This window comes from Bubalus kerabau, chromosome 8 (assembly GCF_029407905.1).
Source record: "Bubalus kerabau isolate K-KA32 ecotype Philippines breed swamp buffalo chromosome 8, PCC_UOA_SB_1v2, whole genome shotgun sequence".
In the NCBI taxonomy this organism is placed as follows: domain Eukaryota; kingdom Metazoa; phylum Chordata; class Mammalia; order Artiodactyla; family Bovidae; genus Bubalus; species Bubalus kerabau.
In genome coordinates, this window is record NC_073631.1 from 77,264,721 (window position 1) to 77,282,010 (window position 17,290).

Sequence of the window (17,290 nt, forward strand, 5' to 3'; positions counted from 1 at the left end):
CTTTGGAAGGAATGATGCTAAAGCTGAAACTCCAGTACTTTGGCTACCTCATGTGAAGAGTTGACTCATATGGAAAAGACTCTGATGCTGGGAGGGACTGGGGGCAAGAGGAGAAGGGGACAACAGAAGATGAGATGGCTGGATGGCATCACTGACTCGATGGACGTGAGTCTGAGTGAACTCCGGGAGTTTGTGATGGACAGGGAGGCCTGGCATGCTGGATTCATGGGGTCGCAAAGAGTCAGACACAACTGAGCGACTGATTTGGTCTGATCTGATGCTTTCACATAAGCATATTAAACATTGTTTCATAAAATAATCAAGGATTAATCTTCCTTCACTCTGAGTATCTACTTGAAATAAAATTTTCAGTTTGAGAAGGAATACATTAATCTTTAGAGTTGATCTGGGCAAATATTTCTCTTAGACTAATTGGGCAACAGTGATGATAGACTATTCTAGCAAAGTTAAAAAAGGATGTGGTTTCTTCCCATGGTGTAATCTGAGAAGGGGTATTGTTATTCTTTCCACTGCAAAATTATTTCTATTAAAAATTGGTTTATTATTTTTAGTTAATTACATGTTTAGGTTTGAAGACAAGTGAATCAAGTACCTTATTAAATGTAGTTACTGAATTATTTTGGTTACTTATTCACATCAATGGAATTGACTTTTGTATTACATATCAAAAGGAACTTTCTCAGCAGATTAGTATGTAAACCTCTAGACAAAATTTTCTAAGTGAAAAAAATATATATGCTTATGTATACAAGCTTGCACATTGTGAGGATTACAAACGTTAAATGACTTACAGGGGACAGAAAATCACGCTGAATTTTGCTATTTCAATTTTAAACCCACACTGCATAAAAAACATAGACGTATTTATTGTCATGATGAAAGTTCCCTTAAATATCATGATTTATTATATGTATGAGCACCACTCATTTTCTTTGGTAACCCACTTTTACTAGTTATAAAATATCTTTATGTGAGTAAAGGAACAAAGCTCTCTTTTCTATTTGGATTGCAGGAATTCAGCCTTCATAATAATGCACATCAAATAAATGAAGACTGAGTTTCTAGGTTGGACTCTCAGAAGCACCACTTAGACAAGACAGCCACTGGCCTGAGCCACTGCATTTGCGATTTGCTCTAATACCCCTTCATCCCTCCAAACAGATAAGGGCCCTACTGGGCACGACTCTGGGGCCAGTAGCTGAAAACAGCTACTGAAACAATCTTCTTAGCATGTTTCCAGGACTTGAACAGGCCTCTTACTTGCTACCTCCTCCAGAAGGTAAGCAAAGCCACCACTGCAAAGCCAGAAAGTGGCCAGAAGATGTGCAAGAAAGCAGCTATAGATGAAGCTTGCCTTCAGGGTCTGGACAAGGCACCCAGCACCTTGTGAGTTCTCACCAAGGGAGAGAACTTGGTGGATGAGTAAGCACCCATGGGCCACATGTCTAGCTCTCCCTGAGAAGCTCCAAGCATTGCAAGAATTTCAAGTTCTAACTGATCTTACAATTTATTGTGAAGGCATATTCAAAGTAGGAAGATAGCACATTTTTTTTTTATAATTCTGTTCACTTCATCTGTAACTTTCAAATTTTTAGATATATGGTATATCAATCTTTATTTTTAATTGCACCTCTAGCCTAGCAAAAGTTAAGACTAGGAACAGACTTGTCTTTTAATAAAGACTCCAATATCCCTGAGCATGATTACCAGTTTTCCATTTCACTGTAGCATCATTTTTATCATAAGCTCTAAAAGAATAAATAGAACTAACTACGTGTACATAATACATCATAAAAGCCACAATATGCATGCAAAGGGTAAACAGGCTGCATACATATATTATCTGATAAAGAACAGTAAAGAGCATAAATGTATTATTCATGACATGAAATGCAATGATTAATAACCTGCAAAGCTACATTGCTTCTTACCTGTGGACATAAAATGATTACTTTTTTTTAAAGTATAGAATGTGACTCCACAAGCTATATTAACTAAAATCTAATAACTTCAACAGAAGCCATGAAAAAAGAACAGCAGACTAAAAAATGAACTGAATTGTGTTCTCTCAGTTTCAAAATATATATATTTACAATCACATTTTTCTTATTTATTAAAATTGTTAAATCAAAGGATATGTAGATACAAAGAACACACAGGTATAACTTGAGAAAGTTCAAACACTGAAAGAGGGATTTTGCCATTCAAAGTGTTTTTGCCACAATTTGCTTCTCTTCAAAATGTTTGCATGAATTCTTTACAGAACAGTGGATCAAATGGACCACAGTGGACCAACAAAAGTGGCAGAGACTATTTGTATTAACATGTGGTATGTGTCGAGGACCTGACTTTTAATTTTTAAACGTATCTGTGCCTGATTTTAGAACTATAAGAAATTTGCTTTAATTGAAAGGATTGAGAAAACTAATGTTCATGAAGTGAAACAGTCTTTTTAGCTGGTGCCCAAAGTCTTACACCCAAATGGTCCACTAAAGTAATATACAAATGATACTTTAAAAATGAAATATTTAATGATTCAAAAGAATCACTTAGCTGAGCCTAAATTTAAAAAACTAAGATCATAGTATCTGGTCCCATCACTTCACGGCAAATAAAAGGGGGGAAAATGGAAGCAGTGACAGATTTTATTTTCTTGGGCTCCAAAATCACTGCGGATGGTGCCTGCAGCCATGAAATTAAAAGACACTTGCTCCTTGGAAGGAAAGCTATGACAAAACTAAACAGTGTATTCAAAAGCAGAGACATCACTCTGCCAACATAGGTCCATCTAGTCAAAGCTATGGTTTTTTCTAGTAGCTGTGTATGGATGTGAGAGTTGGACCATAAAGAAGGCTGAGTGCCAAAGAATTGATGCTTTCAAATTGTGGTGCTGGAGAAGACTCTTGAAAATCCCTTGGACAGCAAGGAGATCAAACCAGTCAATCCTAAAAGAAATCAACCCAGAATATTCATTGGAAAGACTGATACTGAAGCTCCAACACTTTGGCCATCTGATTTGAAGAGCCAACTCATCTGAAAAGACCCCGATGCTAGGAAAGATTGAGAGCAGGAGGTGAAAGGGGTGACAGAGAACTATATGGTTGAATGGCATTACCAACTCAACTGACATGAGTTTGAGCAAACTCCGGGAGATAGTGAAGGACAGGGAAGCCTGGTGTGCTGCAGTCGATGGGGTCGCAAAGAGTCAGACATGACTTAGCAACTAAACAACAACAAAGCCTAAATTTATAATGGTAAAGAGTAATCTGGCTACCAACAACAACAGAAAAAAAAAATGCAGCATTCTGTGCATATTCTCTGCCCTTTTCAAAGGGATCACAAAATCAAAGCGTTTAATGTCAACTCGTTTTCTATAATATGAAGAATCTACTTACTCAATTACTGTTCATATTTATTTAACAATTATTATACAGTACACCAGAGAAGGCAATGGCACCCCACTCCAGTAACCTTGCCTGGAAAATCCCATGGATGGAGGAGCCTAGTGGGCCGCAGTCCATGGGGTCGCTGAGGGTCGGATACGACTGAGCGACTTCACTTTCACTTTCACTTTCACGCATTGGAGAAGGAAATGGTAACCCACTCCAGTGTTCTTGCATGGAGAATCCCAGGGACGGGGAAGCCTGGTGGGCTGCCATCTATGGGGTCAAACAGATTCAGACACGACTGAAGTGACTTAGCAGCATACAGTACATATGTGCCAGAAGTTCTTGTAAGCACTTTATAAATAGAAACTATCAAAATCATAACAATCCTCTGAGGTTGATACTATAACTAGGTCATAGGTAAGGAAACAAAGGAAGAGAGGTTAAGTGACTTGGTCAAGGTCACACAGCTCTGAGTTGTTGTTCAGTCACTAAGTTGTGTCCAACTCTTTGCACCACATAGAATACAGCATGCCAGACTTTGAGTGCAGAGCTAGAATTCATACTAAGACCAACTGCTCCAGAGTCTGAATTCTTTAACTGCTATCAATGCTGACCATTTTTTGCATTTCTCAGGACTTTATTAATAAAAGTGAAAGAACAACTAATTCAAGAAATTTAAAATAGTAGTAGAAAAGATCTTGTTATATATAACCATTAAGTCCATGGATTTTTGGTGGACTTGATCCAGGTTTCACACAAAGCCACTGGAACAACCACACTCTTTTCCAATGGGTGGTTTAAGAATGGCCCCCAAATTCCATAATTACTGTTTTTTTATACTAGCAATCTCAGGCAAGAAGTGCCCCCCTTCATCTATAATTCCAAAAAGTCCTCAGAAGAGCTCATGCTTGGACCACGTTACAACCTCTAATTGAATTGCCATAGCCGGTAAGGAGGACAGAGTACAATGCTCTGGTTACCCAGACCTAAGGCATATATACCAGCTGTGGTTACTGAGAGTCAATGACCTCAATCTGAATCTTAAGGAATTTCCTCCCACCATAGGTTCTATTACTACAAGAATAGAAAAAGATGGTGAGCAGGAAGAAACTGCATGACATGAGTAAAAGGTTTCATTCATTAAAAGGATTTCAACCGATATTCAAACATACAAGCTATTTTAAGTTATCCTATCGTTACAATAATACTTTTAAAAATACAACAGAATATATAAATACAATTATTTTCTAAACACATTGATTCCACTTTCAAAAGTATTTTACACAAAACCCAGAGATTTCAATTCTTAAATTTCACTATGATCATTTAACTACAATGAATAGAAAATTAGATTTGCTTCTATTACCACCAGACCCTGTTAGTACAAAATCTTCTGCTTGAAATTTCCAAAATCAGAGGCAATAGTACCCATTATTGAAAACTTCAGCTGTTTTGCTTCAAATATTTGAATTCTGTATTTCTTGTGTTTTTTGAAAATACAGAATATTAATATGTAGAATTTACTGGCATGTCTATACAGATGCTTTTTTTGGAAAAAAGTTAAAGGCACACCTCAAAATAAATGAAAATCATGATCAATAGGCAGTAATGACTTTATGAAGTACATATGCCAACAAAAATTTTTCTGCAGTTAATTTGAACTCTTCTCTGTGATTTATGTGGTTATCTATATTAAATTTCATAAGAAAGAATATCCTAAAATAAGAGAGAGTAGAGGAAGGAAGAAAAAATAATTTGCAGTTGTAACCAGAGAGAAGAATAGAAGTCGTAGGGCAAGGCATTGTGTGAGGTATTCTCACATTCCTTTAAATGCATCCGTTGATTGGGAAGACAGCAACTAATTGAGTCAAATGACTTTCCAATTCCACAGAAGTACAATAGTGTAGGAAAAAGTTTTAAATTGCAGTAAGAGTTTAGCTTAGATCACAAAGAAATCATTGTAAAAATAATCCTTCAACTGATAAAGAATAACTTTTGAAAGGAAGAATACTTCAGAGCACATACATTTCTCACCAGCAAAACAAGATCCCTTTTCTGATTATTTAATTTGTTTTAAGTTGAGATGTAGGAATTCTTTCAACAGTTTCAACATTAACAAGGGCACAGAGATTGTGTTAAGATATACTTTTTTGCTAATATAGACATCATTACTTAATCTTTTAAAAGATAATGCAACAATTCTCTTTAATTCCGGATTAATTTTCTTTTCTAAAGCAATTTTGAAATATGAAATATGTTAACTGTCTTCTGCATAATATTTTTAAGACTCAGTATACTTTTTAAAGAAATATATTTTTCTTTCCACACAATTCAAAAATGGCAGAAAATATTTTACTCAGACTCGAACAAAGCTCAGATGAAACCCCAACATGTCAGGCAAATATTACTTTTCATATTCCATGGGATTTTCTTCTCAAAAACATAGTTTCACTGATTCTTAGGTATTCTCAACTGCTCCCTCCCAAGACATGATGAAGAGTGGAAGAAAGACAAATGCCATAGAGGATTAAGTAGTGATACAAAATAATAATCAAAAAGGCAAAGATCATTCTTACTTTATTAATGAATTCTATCCCTGAGTATCTATTGCATTCTTACAACTGGTCTGGCTATATCATCTAGAAATGTACAAAGCAAACAAGTAAAGGATGAAGAAGCAGAAATGATTGACTACATAGTTTGTTAGTGGTTTTGTACCAAGAGAGCTATGTTTAGGGAGAATTATTCAGCAAATTATTTTCAGGATGTAGAGAACCAGGGAGAAACTAGATAATGAAAGGACCTGGGGAGGGAAAAGACTGGAACTCACATTTATTGAGAAAATCCCATGTGAAAGCACTGTGCTTCATGCTTTCATTGTAAAACAATTTCCCTCAGTAGTGGTTATTCAGTGGGTTTGGCGATCATGATTATGTTCAAAACTAGATAAAAAAATGTCACCAGCTTCAGGTGACTCTCTGCAAGAAATCTAGAGGAGTTGGGTGTTAATGAGAAAATTGAATTTAGACTAATTAGTTTCTGAAATGGGTGAAGGAGGATGGTGAATAAAAATGATGTATGGAGAGCAACAAAATTCCTACTGAGGGTGTCTTCTGGGAAAGATGATGCATTAGAAACCCATGAGTCTATTCCAGTTCCCCAAACCAGAAACCAGCTGTGATTGTACCAAAGCTGTATCTTGTACCAAAGAGATACAAGAACACTAATAACAAGGGATGGTAACCAACCCTAACATAGGAATACCTATAAGATATAATCCGAACTGAATAAAAGAAAGTATAGGCTGATGCACAATTCTTTTAAAACAAACCAAAACAGAGTAATGCTGCAAGAAGTAAGCAATTTTGTCAAGCTGCTTTAATTTGAAGCAGTAAAGGCTGGAGGAATTGCACTGCCATGGCAAAGACACAAGACATACCAATGGTTCCCTTCCTCACAGAACTCTAAGGACATGGAGGAGAATTTACAGTGACTGACACATCCCTACAGGGATGAGGGATGGACCAGCCCTCATCTGAGCAAGTTGAAAAACCATGTAGAAGGATTGTGAAGAGCTAAACCCCAGAGCCAAATTCTGCAATTTTGGACAGATTAAAGAGAAAACAAGTAAGGAACATTGGCCTTTAGTTGAAGTCATTTCAACAGATACTGAGATTAAAACTTACAGAAACAAAGTTACCACAAAAGCTGATATTCCCACCCTTCCTCAGCTAGTTAATAACTAAACCCGTGGCATTTACCTATAAAATCTGGCATTTCAGTTAATTATGTCTGTTATGTTAGCTACTTTGAATTTTTTATTGGAATATAGTTATTTACAATGTTGTGTTAGTTTCAGGTGTACAGCAAAATGAATCTGTTACACGTATACATAGCCACTCTCTTTTAAGATTCTTTTCCCCTATAGATCATCACAGAGTACTGAATAGAGTTCCCTATGCTAAACAGTAGTTATTAACTATGTATTTTATATATAGTAATGTCTATGTGTCAGTCTCAATCTCCCAATTTATCCCTCCCCATCTCTACCCATGCAACCATAAGTTTATTTTCTACATCTTTAACTATTTGTTTTATATATAAGTTCTTCTGTTCATTTTTTTTTTAGATTCCACAGGTAAGGAATATCATGATATTTGTCATTCTCTGTCTGAATTACTTCACACAGTATGACAGTCTCTAGGTCCATCCATGTTGCTGCAAATGGCATTAATTCATTCTTTTTATGATAGGCTGAGTAATAGTCCATTGTATATAGATACCATATTTTCATTACCCATTCCTCTGTTGATGGACATTTAGGTCGCTTCCATGTACTGGCTATTATAAATAGTGCTGCAATGAATATTTGGGTTTTCTCTGGATATATGCCCAGGAGTGTGATACCTTGGTCATATGAGAGCTTTATTATTAGTTTTTAAGGAACTCTCATGTTGTTCTCCATAACATCTACACCAGTTTACATTCCCACTACCTCAACATAATAAAATCCATATATCACAAACCCACAACAAACCTCATTCTCAATGGTGAAAAGCTGAAAGCAATCGCTTTAAGATCAGGAACAAGACAAGGATGTCCACCGCCACCACTATTATTCAATATATTTTTCAAAGTCTTAGTCATGACAATCAGAGAAGAAAAAAAAAAAGAAATCTGAATTGGAAAAGTAAAATTGCCATTACTTGCATATGACATGATACTGAGAGAATCCATTCTTAGGCAGGTTGATAAGAAGTCCAGGGGTCCCCGAGGAGAGGGGGGTCTGGAATTCTCAAAGAAGAAGAAAGAACAAATGTTTATTTTCTCTCTACATTCCTTAGGATTATATAACAATAATGTATCCTGCTTGAGGACAGTCTCTGGAAAAAAAAAACCTTCTGGCTAACCCTGTTATCTTAAAATGTAAATTATGGGAGTGGGTCTAGTGAGCTCTTTACAACCTCCACACATTCTTTTGATTCACTGTAATAAGTAATTTAAAAGTATATAATTCCATTGCTAACACTAGTGATGGGGTACTCTTTCTGCCCCCTTCTGTTGTCAATGTCAGAAGCTTTCTCTATCCCTTTTATACTTTAATAAAACTCTACTACACAAAAGTTCCGAGTGATTAAGCCTTGTCTCTGGCCCCGGATTGAATTCTTCTCCCCCAGAGGCCAAGAATCCCGGCGTTTTTCATGGTTCAGCAACAACCTTTCAATACCATACATAGAAAACACAAAAGATGCTACCAGAAAACTATTAGAGCTCAATGAATTTTGTAAAGTTGCAAGATGCAAAATTAATACACAGAAATCTCTTGCATTCCTATACACTAAGAAATCAATCAAGAAAACAATCACAAGATTGATCAAGGAAATAATCACATTTACCATGGCATCAAAATACTGGAGTAGGTTGCCATTTCCTTCTCTAGGGGACAACTTCCTGACCCAGGGATCAAACCCAGGTCTTCTGAAATGCAGGCAGATTCTTTACCATCTGAGCCACCTGGGAAGCTCCTTTCAAAAAGAATAAAATACCTAGGAATAAAACTACCTAAGGAGGCAAAAGACCTGTACTCTGAAAACTATTAGATGCTGATGAAAGAAATCAAAGATGACACAGATGGAAAAATATACCATGTTCTTGGATTGGAAGAATCAATATTGTGAAAATGACTATACTACTCAAAGCAGTTTACAGATTCATTGCCATCCCTATCAAATTACCAAAGGCATTTTTCACAGAATTAGAATTAAAGAAGTTGACAATTTGTATGGAAAAACAAAAGACCACAAATAACCAAAGCAATCTTGAGAAAGAAAAACAGAGCTGAAGGAATGAGGCTCCCTGACTTCAGACTATACTACAAAGTTACAGTAATTACATTAAATTTTGAAGACCTTGGTAAAGAAAAATGAGAACCCACCTCACTTCTACTATTCTGAAGCAAATAGCAGATCTAATTAAAAATTTACCCAGGAGAATGTCAGTCAGACAAAAACTTATGAAGAAAAACTGCAACATAAAAAGTGAAAGTAAGCATAACATGCAAAGTAAGATGTAAAGGTATGCCTTTGAAGCTACATTACAGGAAGCAAAAGAAAGCTTTTAAGCATATATATAATGGATAAGCAAAAAGATCCTACTGCATAGCACAGGGAACTATATTCAATACCCTAAAATAAACTATAATGGAAAAGAATATGAAAAAGTATCTATATGTATAACTGAGTCAGTTTTCTCTATAACTGAGTCACTTTAGTGTATAGAAAAAACTAATACAACATTGTAAACCAACTATACTTCAATAACATAAAATTAAAAAAAAAAAAAAAGAAAACTAAGTAAAAACTGCTTTGCTCTCCCAAGAAAATTAAATAGGCTCAATGAGAGATAAACTCACATAAAATGGAATATGACAGGGTTAAGTCAAAAAAAGAATATGAGAGTTAAGCCAAAAAAAAATTTTTTTTTTAATCTCCAAGGAGTTTTAAGTGGTATTAGAAGCTATATAAGCTTAGAAGCTATTGAAAAGAAAAGTAGAATCAGCATTTTAAAAATCCAATCACTGCTTTGGATGAGAGGCTTTAAAATTCACCCAGAATATGGGGTAAGGGAAAAATATGAGAGACATTGAGAATAGACAGAAGAAATCCAACATTTAGGAATACGATTTCCTGCAGAAGAAAACAGAACAGATGGGATGGAAATAATAACCACAAGAGTATTAAAAGAACCTATATCTGATCAAATCTATAGCCAAAAAGTATTTACCCTGCTCTAGGTGAAATTATTAAATGAGGACTGTCACCTTATTTCAACCTGGTGAAAATATTCAATTTTAAGAGCAAAGAAAAAGGCCTGCAAGCATCTAAAGGGAAAAAATTTTTCATCTATAAAAAAAAAGGAAAGCAATTTGATCACATAGTTTTTTCTCACTGACCACATTAAATGTTATATAACTTCTATCAACATTTGTAAATATCAAAGTAGAAGGGTTCTGACTAATGAGATCTATAGTCTGATAAATTGTCATTCTGGAAAACAAGCAAAGGCAAAAACTTTCAGATAAAAACATGATATGAAAAGTACATCATTTATGTGCCATTGCAGTGGGTGAGTGTGGAAGGCAGCTATTTGAAGATATATACCAATAAACTAAAAATGAATAAAAACAAACAGCCCATAAATGAGGAATTTGGTGGTGGGCATTAAATATACAAACCCACACATGTGTGTATGTGTGCAAAATCATGATGATTATGGAAAACATATAGCAAGTTAAATAAGAGATTGAAGAAACTGAAAGTTTGCCAACACTTCATCTTAGGAAGCTGAACAGTTACTGAAGTTGGTATCTTGAGTAATACAGAATCCAAAAAGTTTTTTCAAGTCTTAATATCGATCTCTATCAATTTGGAGGCTTTCCACATTACAGAAGAGAAAAATATCAAAGGAACTCCCGCCATAAAAGAAAACAAAGCAAAGAGGTAAGAAGCATCAAAGAAATAAAAAAAAGGTTGCAATAGCACTAAGAGGCAAGTTCAAGCTAAAAGCTTCAAAGGAACAAAGAATGTTACTTTTATGAACAAAAGAACAATGCTCAAAGGCTATAACTGTCATCAGTTTTATGTATCAGATAAAGACTAAAACATAAAGCAAAAAAGAGTTGGAAAGAGAAATTGACATAGTAATACAGTAAGAGCTCTCTTAACCGTCTCTATAAATTAACTGACAATTTATATTCTTCTGCAAAATATGCTGACATATCCTTAGCAGTCTAAATACTGACCACCACTGCATTGCCCTCTCTGCATGCTCATACCTTTCTACCCCCATAAATTGAGTTGGATGTTTACCAAGGGTCGATCATATTTGTTTCCAAACATGCTTATGTCTGTTGTACTTGATATTGACATTGGATCTGATATTGTATATTAAACAGCATATATTAAATGTGAAAATAGGGTTTATACTTCATTACAACTTAAAGAGTTTGTAAAGCTTCTATCAATGTGACTCTAAAAACTCCTCTCAAATTATATGTGGGGACACAAAGGTAAGTTATTGGGAAATCAGACATTAACTGGAAAAACCTAGATATTATTCTATATCCAAATCACTTACAAAAAATGTCTTTAAAATCTCTTTCCACTTTAAAAAATCTGCATTTAAAAATGACAGACCTTTCAAATGGATGTGGTTTAAGCCAGACAAATAGAACTCCAATACAGAGCCCATACCCTAGGAAAGACTTTGACTCTTCATCAAAAGATTTGCAACTAAATATCTATCTGTGTTTTAAACCAAAATAATACATCTTCTATGTTTTCCTTGTTTATCCCCTGTCATAACAGGCATTTTGGATTAACTGATTTGCTCCAGTCCTCATGTTAGATAAACATTTACTGTTCCACAATATTTTAATACTCCTTTCTCAGTATTTGATAGATCTGTCAAAAGTAAAATGACCCTATGGAGATAATGACTGGTAACAAATATAACTAATAAATTTGGTTTTAGAGATTTATGCACATACCTGCAAAGAAATAATATTAATATTCATTTTTAAATGTCCCTTGACCATATATAAAATCAGGTCGCATATTAAACTAAACATAAAAACATAAATCTTTAAAGTTAACAATATTAGGATCTACATTCTTTGACTATGGTGTAAAGATCCTGAAGCTAGAGAATATCTTGTGTGTTTGAAAACATGAAGTGTTCAGTATGACTGAAGCAGAGTAAACCTGGGGGCCATTAGAAGGACTTCAGCTCACATTTGAGACAGAAGTAAAAAATCTGTACTAATTTTTGCTGATTTTTTAAAATTTGCATAGTGTGAAACATATTTTGTAAGGATTTTAATAAACACATAAGAGCACCATACAGAAGAGTGATCTATGTGGTTTATAAGCTCGGTCTGGTAGCTTCACCACAAATAGGATTGCCGAGTCAAGGATATGAACAGGGAAACCAGTTAGGTGGTTGCTGGAAAAAAACCATGGGTGATATGTGGCATGGACCACAATGGTGGCATGGAAGTGGTTTAAGTTTTCTGAATTCCATAGGTAATTCCATAGGTAATTTTAAGGATAAGCTTGCTTGATGTATTGCCAGAGTGGACACACATTACAAGGGAAAGAGAGGAGTAAAAGAGGAGTCTAAGTTACTTTAAAGAAATAAAAGGAGGATGCTGATTTGAGATGGGAATGACAGGAGGAGTAGTTCAGGATAAGATATAAATGTTAATTTCGAATTGTCTATAAGACATCCAAATAATGAGCCAGCATTTGAATGTATGACTATGAAGAAAAGAAGAAGGTCTTGGCCTAAGATATATAAATTTGAAAGCTGTCAGCATATAGATGACATTTAAAGCCACTATGTAGGATATTATCACCAAGGGACTCTATAGAGATGGAAAAAAAGGTCAAATGACTCAGCCTAGGAGGTTGGAGAAGCTTGAGAGACACAGCAAAAGAGAAAAACGGAACAGCCATTGAGATATGAGGCAAACAAAAGGTGTAATATCTAGGGAAGAAAAGAAAGGAAGTACTGCAAGGATGAAGGAGTAATAAACTGTTTCAAATCCTGTTTGAAAAGTGAGGACTGAGAACTGTCATTGGATTTAGCAACTTGGAGATCATTGGTGACCTGCACAAACACTCTTAAAATAGTTTTGTGTATAAAGTAAAATCTGACTGGAATAGGTTCAGTCTAACAGAGGAAAAAAAAAATGAATTGCAGTCAATGCATAGAGCTAGACATTTTTAGAAGTTTTTATATAAATGAAAGGAAACAGGGATAGTAGCTGGAAGAAGTAGTGGCCGGTTTGTTTCATTAAAATAAACCACTATATGTTCATGAAAAAGTTCAATGAAGAGAGAAATCTGATGATGTAAGAATAGATAGGTGAATTGTTACAGTGAAGTTCTGAAGAGGATAAGGGAATGAGACCTTGTGTATGAATAGATGGCTTTCCTTTGCTAGGAATTTACATAGTCCATTCATACAAAGGAGTTAAGATGCTAACTAGACTTTGGCCACCAGATGCAAAGAACTGACTCATTGGAAAAGACCTTGATGCTAGGAAAGATTGAAGGCATGAAGAGAAGGGGACAACAGAGGATGAGATGGTTGGATGGCATCACCGACTCGATGGACACGAGTCTGAGTAAGCTTCGGGAGCTGGTGATGGACAGGGGAGCCTGGCATGCTGCAGTCCATGGGGTCGCAAAGAGTTGGACACAACTGAGCAATTGAACTGACTGAGACATCATGGTAATCAGTTTGATATGCATAGAAATACATACCGAATCACTATGTTGTATACTGGAACTAACAGTGTTGTAGGTCAATTACACTTCAGAAACAGACTTATTGAAGAGAGATTAGATTGTGGTTACCAAAAGTGGGGGTGGATGAAGGTGGGGGGTGCGGGGGTGGGGCACTGGAGGAAGGCAGGGGGAGAATTGGACAGAAGGCAGGGGAAGACATCTGGTGGCTCAGATGGTAAAGAATCCACCTGCAGAACGGGAGATCAGGGTTCGATCCCTGGATTGGGAAGATCCCCTAGAAGAGGGCATGGCAACCCACTCCAGGATTCTTGCCTGAAAAATCCTCATGGACAGAGAAGCCTGGCGGGCTACAGTCCATGGGGTTGCAAAGAGTTGGACAGGAGTGAGTGACACAGGGGGAGAATTGGATGAAGGCAGTCAATAATTATCAACTTCCAGTTACAAGATGAATAAGACCTAGAGATCAAAGGACCAGCATGACAAAGATAATTAACAATGCTGAATGTTATATATGAAAGCTGTTAAGAGAATAAATCTAAAGCACTCTCATATAAAAAAATAAAAATACCTTTTTCCCTATTTCTTTCATTTTTTATCTATAGAGATGAAGAATGTTCACTAAACTTATTGTGATCATTTTATGACATACTTAAGGTAATCATCATGCTGTACACCTTAAATTTACACAGTGTTGACCCACTTGAGATTATTGGTCATAGATTTAGAATGAGACCAATGAGCATGATGGTAAGTTTTTTTTCAGTCACGTTTGACTTTTTAGGTATGAACATACATTAGGCAGACAGTTGGATCTGCTGACTATAGTTGTGATTTTGCTAGAAAGTGAAAGTGAAGTCACTCAGTCGTGTCCGACTCTTTGCTACCCCATGACCTGTAGCCTACCAGGCTCCTCTGTCCATGGAATTTTCCAGGCAAGATTACTGGAGTGGGTTGCCATTTCCTTCTCCAGGGGATCTTCCCAACCCAGGGATCGAACCCAGGTCTCCCACATTGCAGGCAGACACTTTACCCTCTGAGCCACCAGGGAAATAAGGGGATGAGGGCATTTGCTGAGTTAAGGATATGGAAAGGTGATAGGTTAATTAGAGGTCCTTGAGTTTAAAAGGATTGTTGAGTTGGACTAGTAAAGGGAGTCAGCTGGAAAAGCAGGAAGTGGTGGTCAGAGAATAGGAAGCTAGAAATTGAACTGCTAGACTGGAGGTAGTTAATAACAACAAAATCCAGGCTATAAAAAAGAGTGGTAGAATAGAGCCAGTATCAGTGGAAGATATAAGGCCAAGACAAGAGAGGTTAGAATATTGGATGAATAACATCACCATGAATATGATAGTACTTGTACAGGAGGAAGAAACTGACACAGGAGCTCAATTTTTCAGGAAATGAAGGGAAGTGAAATACACAGAGTAGATGACTTCAAAAAGAAGAAATAATGAGTGATAGAGTGTGCTAACAGATTCAAAACTTGAGGTTCCTTTCCTTCTTTCTTTAGGAGGGAAATAAAGTAGTCCATATCCATGGCTTCTCTGGTGGCTCAGAGGGTAAAGCATCTGTCTACAATGCAGGAGACCCAGGTTCGATCACCGGGTCGGGAAGATCCCCTGGAGAAGGAAATGCCAACCCACTCCAGTACTCTTGCCTGGAAAATCCCATGGACTGAGAAGCCTGGTAGGCTACAGTCCATGGGGTTGCAAAGAGTCGGACACAACTGAGCGACTTCACTTTCACTTTCATTCAATTAAAAGAAAAGAAAAATCCCACTCCTCCATCTTCAGTAGCTTAAGAGGGCTTCTCCCCCACTTTGGCTTTGCCACTTTGGGGAAGAGACTAGCCAACCTAGGGAAGCTCTTTCAGAGTGAAGTCAGTGGCTTAGTACTGTGAAGAAGAGAAAGGGCCTAAGTTTAGTTCTGTAGCTTGGCTCTAGTGGCATGGAAGGAATCCAGAAATTCTCATATGACCTAAGGAGGGCTGTGGAAGGTAACTGAAGGACTGTCTAGTAATTGATTGATAGGATGATAAATGGAGCCATCACCTGTATCTGAAAGCTGCAGATCACACCGGCTGGAGAGAAAAGGATATCATAGCCAGACCTTATTGGCAGCCACTGTATTTTCAAGTGTTAAGGCAGGTCCCATCCAAGCCACGACAGAAGAGTCTCATGTCCATCCTCAAACTTCAGCCGAGGATGCCAACAAATTGAGGTATGATAGGCAGGCTGATAAGAGCCATCATTGCTGGAGAATTCAATCAAGATCCAGAGAGCAGCACAAGGACACACAGAAGTAGGCCCTTTCTCTGAAGCCAGTGGAGACAGTGAACTCCGTTGTATACTCACACTCTTAGGGTGAAATATGAGAAGAAAGCAGAATTCTGAAAAACTGAATATATACTTGAAAGGGACTGTTTTAACCTAGTCAGTAGCATGTGACAAAGATCAGATCATTTATAAGAAATGAACAAGCTGTTTCTTTATATATCTGAATGTAGAGACCTTTTGTAACATATACATTGAGTGCTTAAACAAAAGTAAAATAAACTAAAGAACTATTTTTCCAGTTATGTACAGATTCTTTTCTAGCTAGAGGAGTTCAAATTAGCTTCAACCCAGCTATAAAATCAGTCTTTCAACAGTTTTTAATTCACTTGAATTAAAAACTGAGTTCTGACACTATGGTCTGTTTTGAAGAAGATTTAGGTCAGTGGTATGGAACAGATGAAACCACACTGCGGTAATGAGTGTCAGATGTGAAGTGATCACGATGTGGTTGAGAAAAATCAGAAGATCAAATGGTAGAACATTACAATGCCGCAATTCTAGGTCAGTGGCAGGAGGCCACCTCTTCCTTCTGGGAATTGAATCCTACCTGGGTCAAGGGTCCAGGCTCTTGCAGGTTCAGTGACCAAAAATGTGCTGGGGCCAGGGGTGGAGATAGAACAAATACAGTGTCCTCTGTCTGATGCATCCAACAAGCCCAGTTTCCCTGACGGTGGGGTTTAATGCAGCACAGGTTGACAGAAGAACAAACAGAATCCTTTTCTCACCTACTGGTCTTTCTACTCTGGAATTTAAGCCCATAATGTGGCAAAGAAAACCATATTCACACATGATAAGGACAGAAATAAAGCCCAGGGTTGTGGGGGCTGGGGGGGAGGAAGAGGGTGGAGGGGGGATTTAATTATTTGTGAGACTTTTCTAGAGTAAAATGAAAAATTGATAAGAACAATCCCAATTAAACCTCATTGAAATTAATAAGTGTTCTTATCCTATTTCCCACTGTCTTTGTTAATAGGACTAATGACCCTGTTAGTAACCACAGCTAACATCTATGAGTGCTGAGTGTTTTTCAGGCACTGGGCTACAGTATTTACAACACTATCTCCTTCAATTCATACAACAATCCTGTGAGGAAGTTACTGGTTTTATCATCTTACAGATACATCTTACAGATAAAACTGAGGTTTAGAGAGATGAAGTCATGTGTATGATACTCACTGAATAGGTTATGGAACAGGAATTTAGGACCAAGACTCTTCATTTTAGGGCTCTAA

General features: G+C 36.7%; 1 protein-coding gene across 50 annotated transcripts in view; it reads right to left on the bottom strand.

Annotated features, from left to right (window-relative positions):
• LOC129659367 (uncharacterized) overlaps positions 1–17,290 on the bottom strand; it is a 382,363-nt gene that overhangs the window by 343,506 nt on the left and 21,567 nt on the right. For 13 of the 50 annotated variants that reach the window (XM_055590613.1, XM_055590621.1, XM_055590608.1 and 10 more), the window contains exon 2: positions 3,498–3,680. The exons of the other annotated variants lie outside the window; for them this stretch is intronic. In XM_055590613.1, the coding sequence (XP_055446588.1) occupies positions 3,498–3,680 (183 nt within the window). The remainder of the gene's footprint in view (positions 1–3,497; positions 3,681–17,290) is intronic. 50 annotated transcript variants of the gene reach the window in all.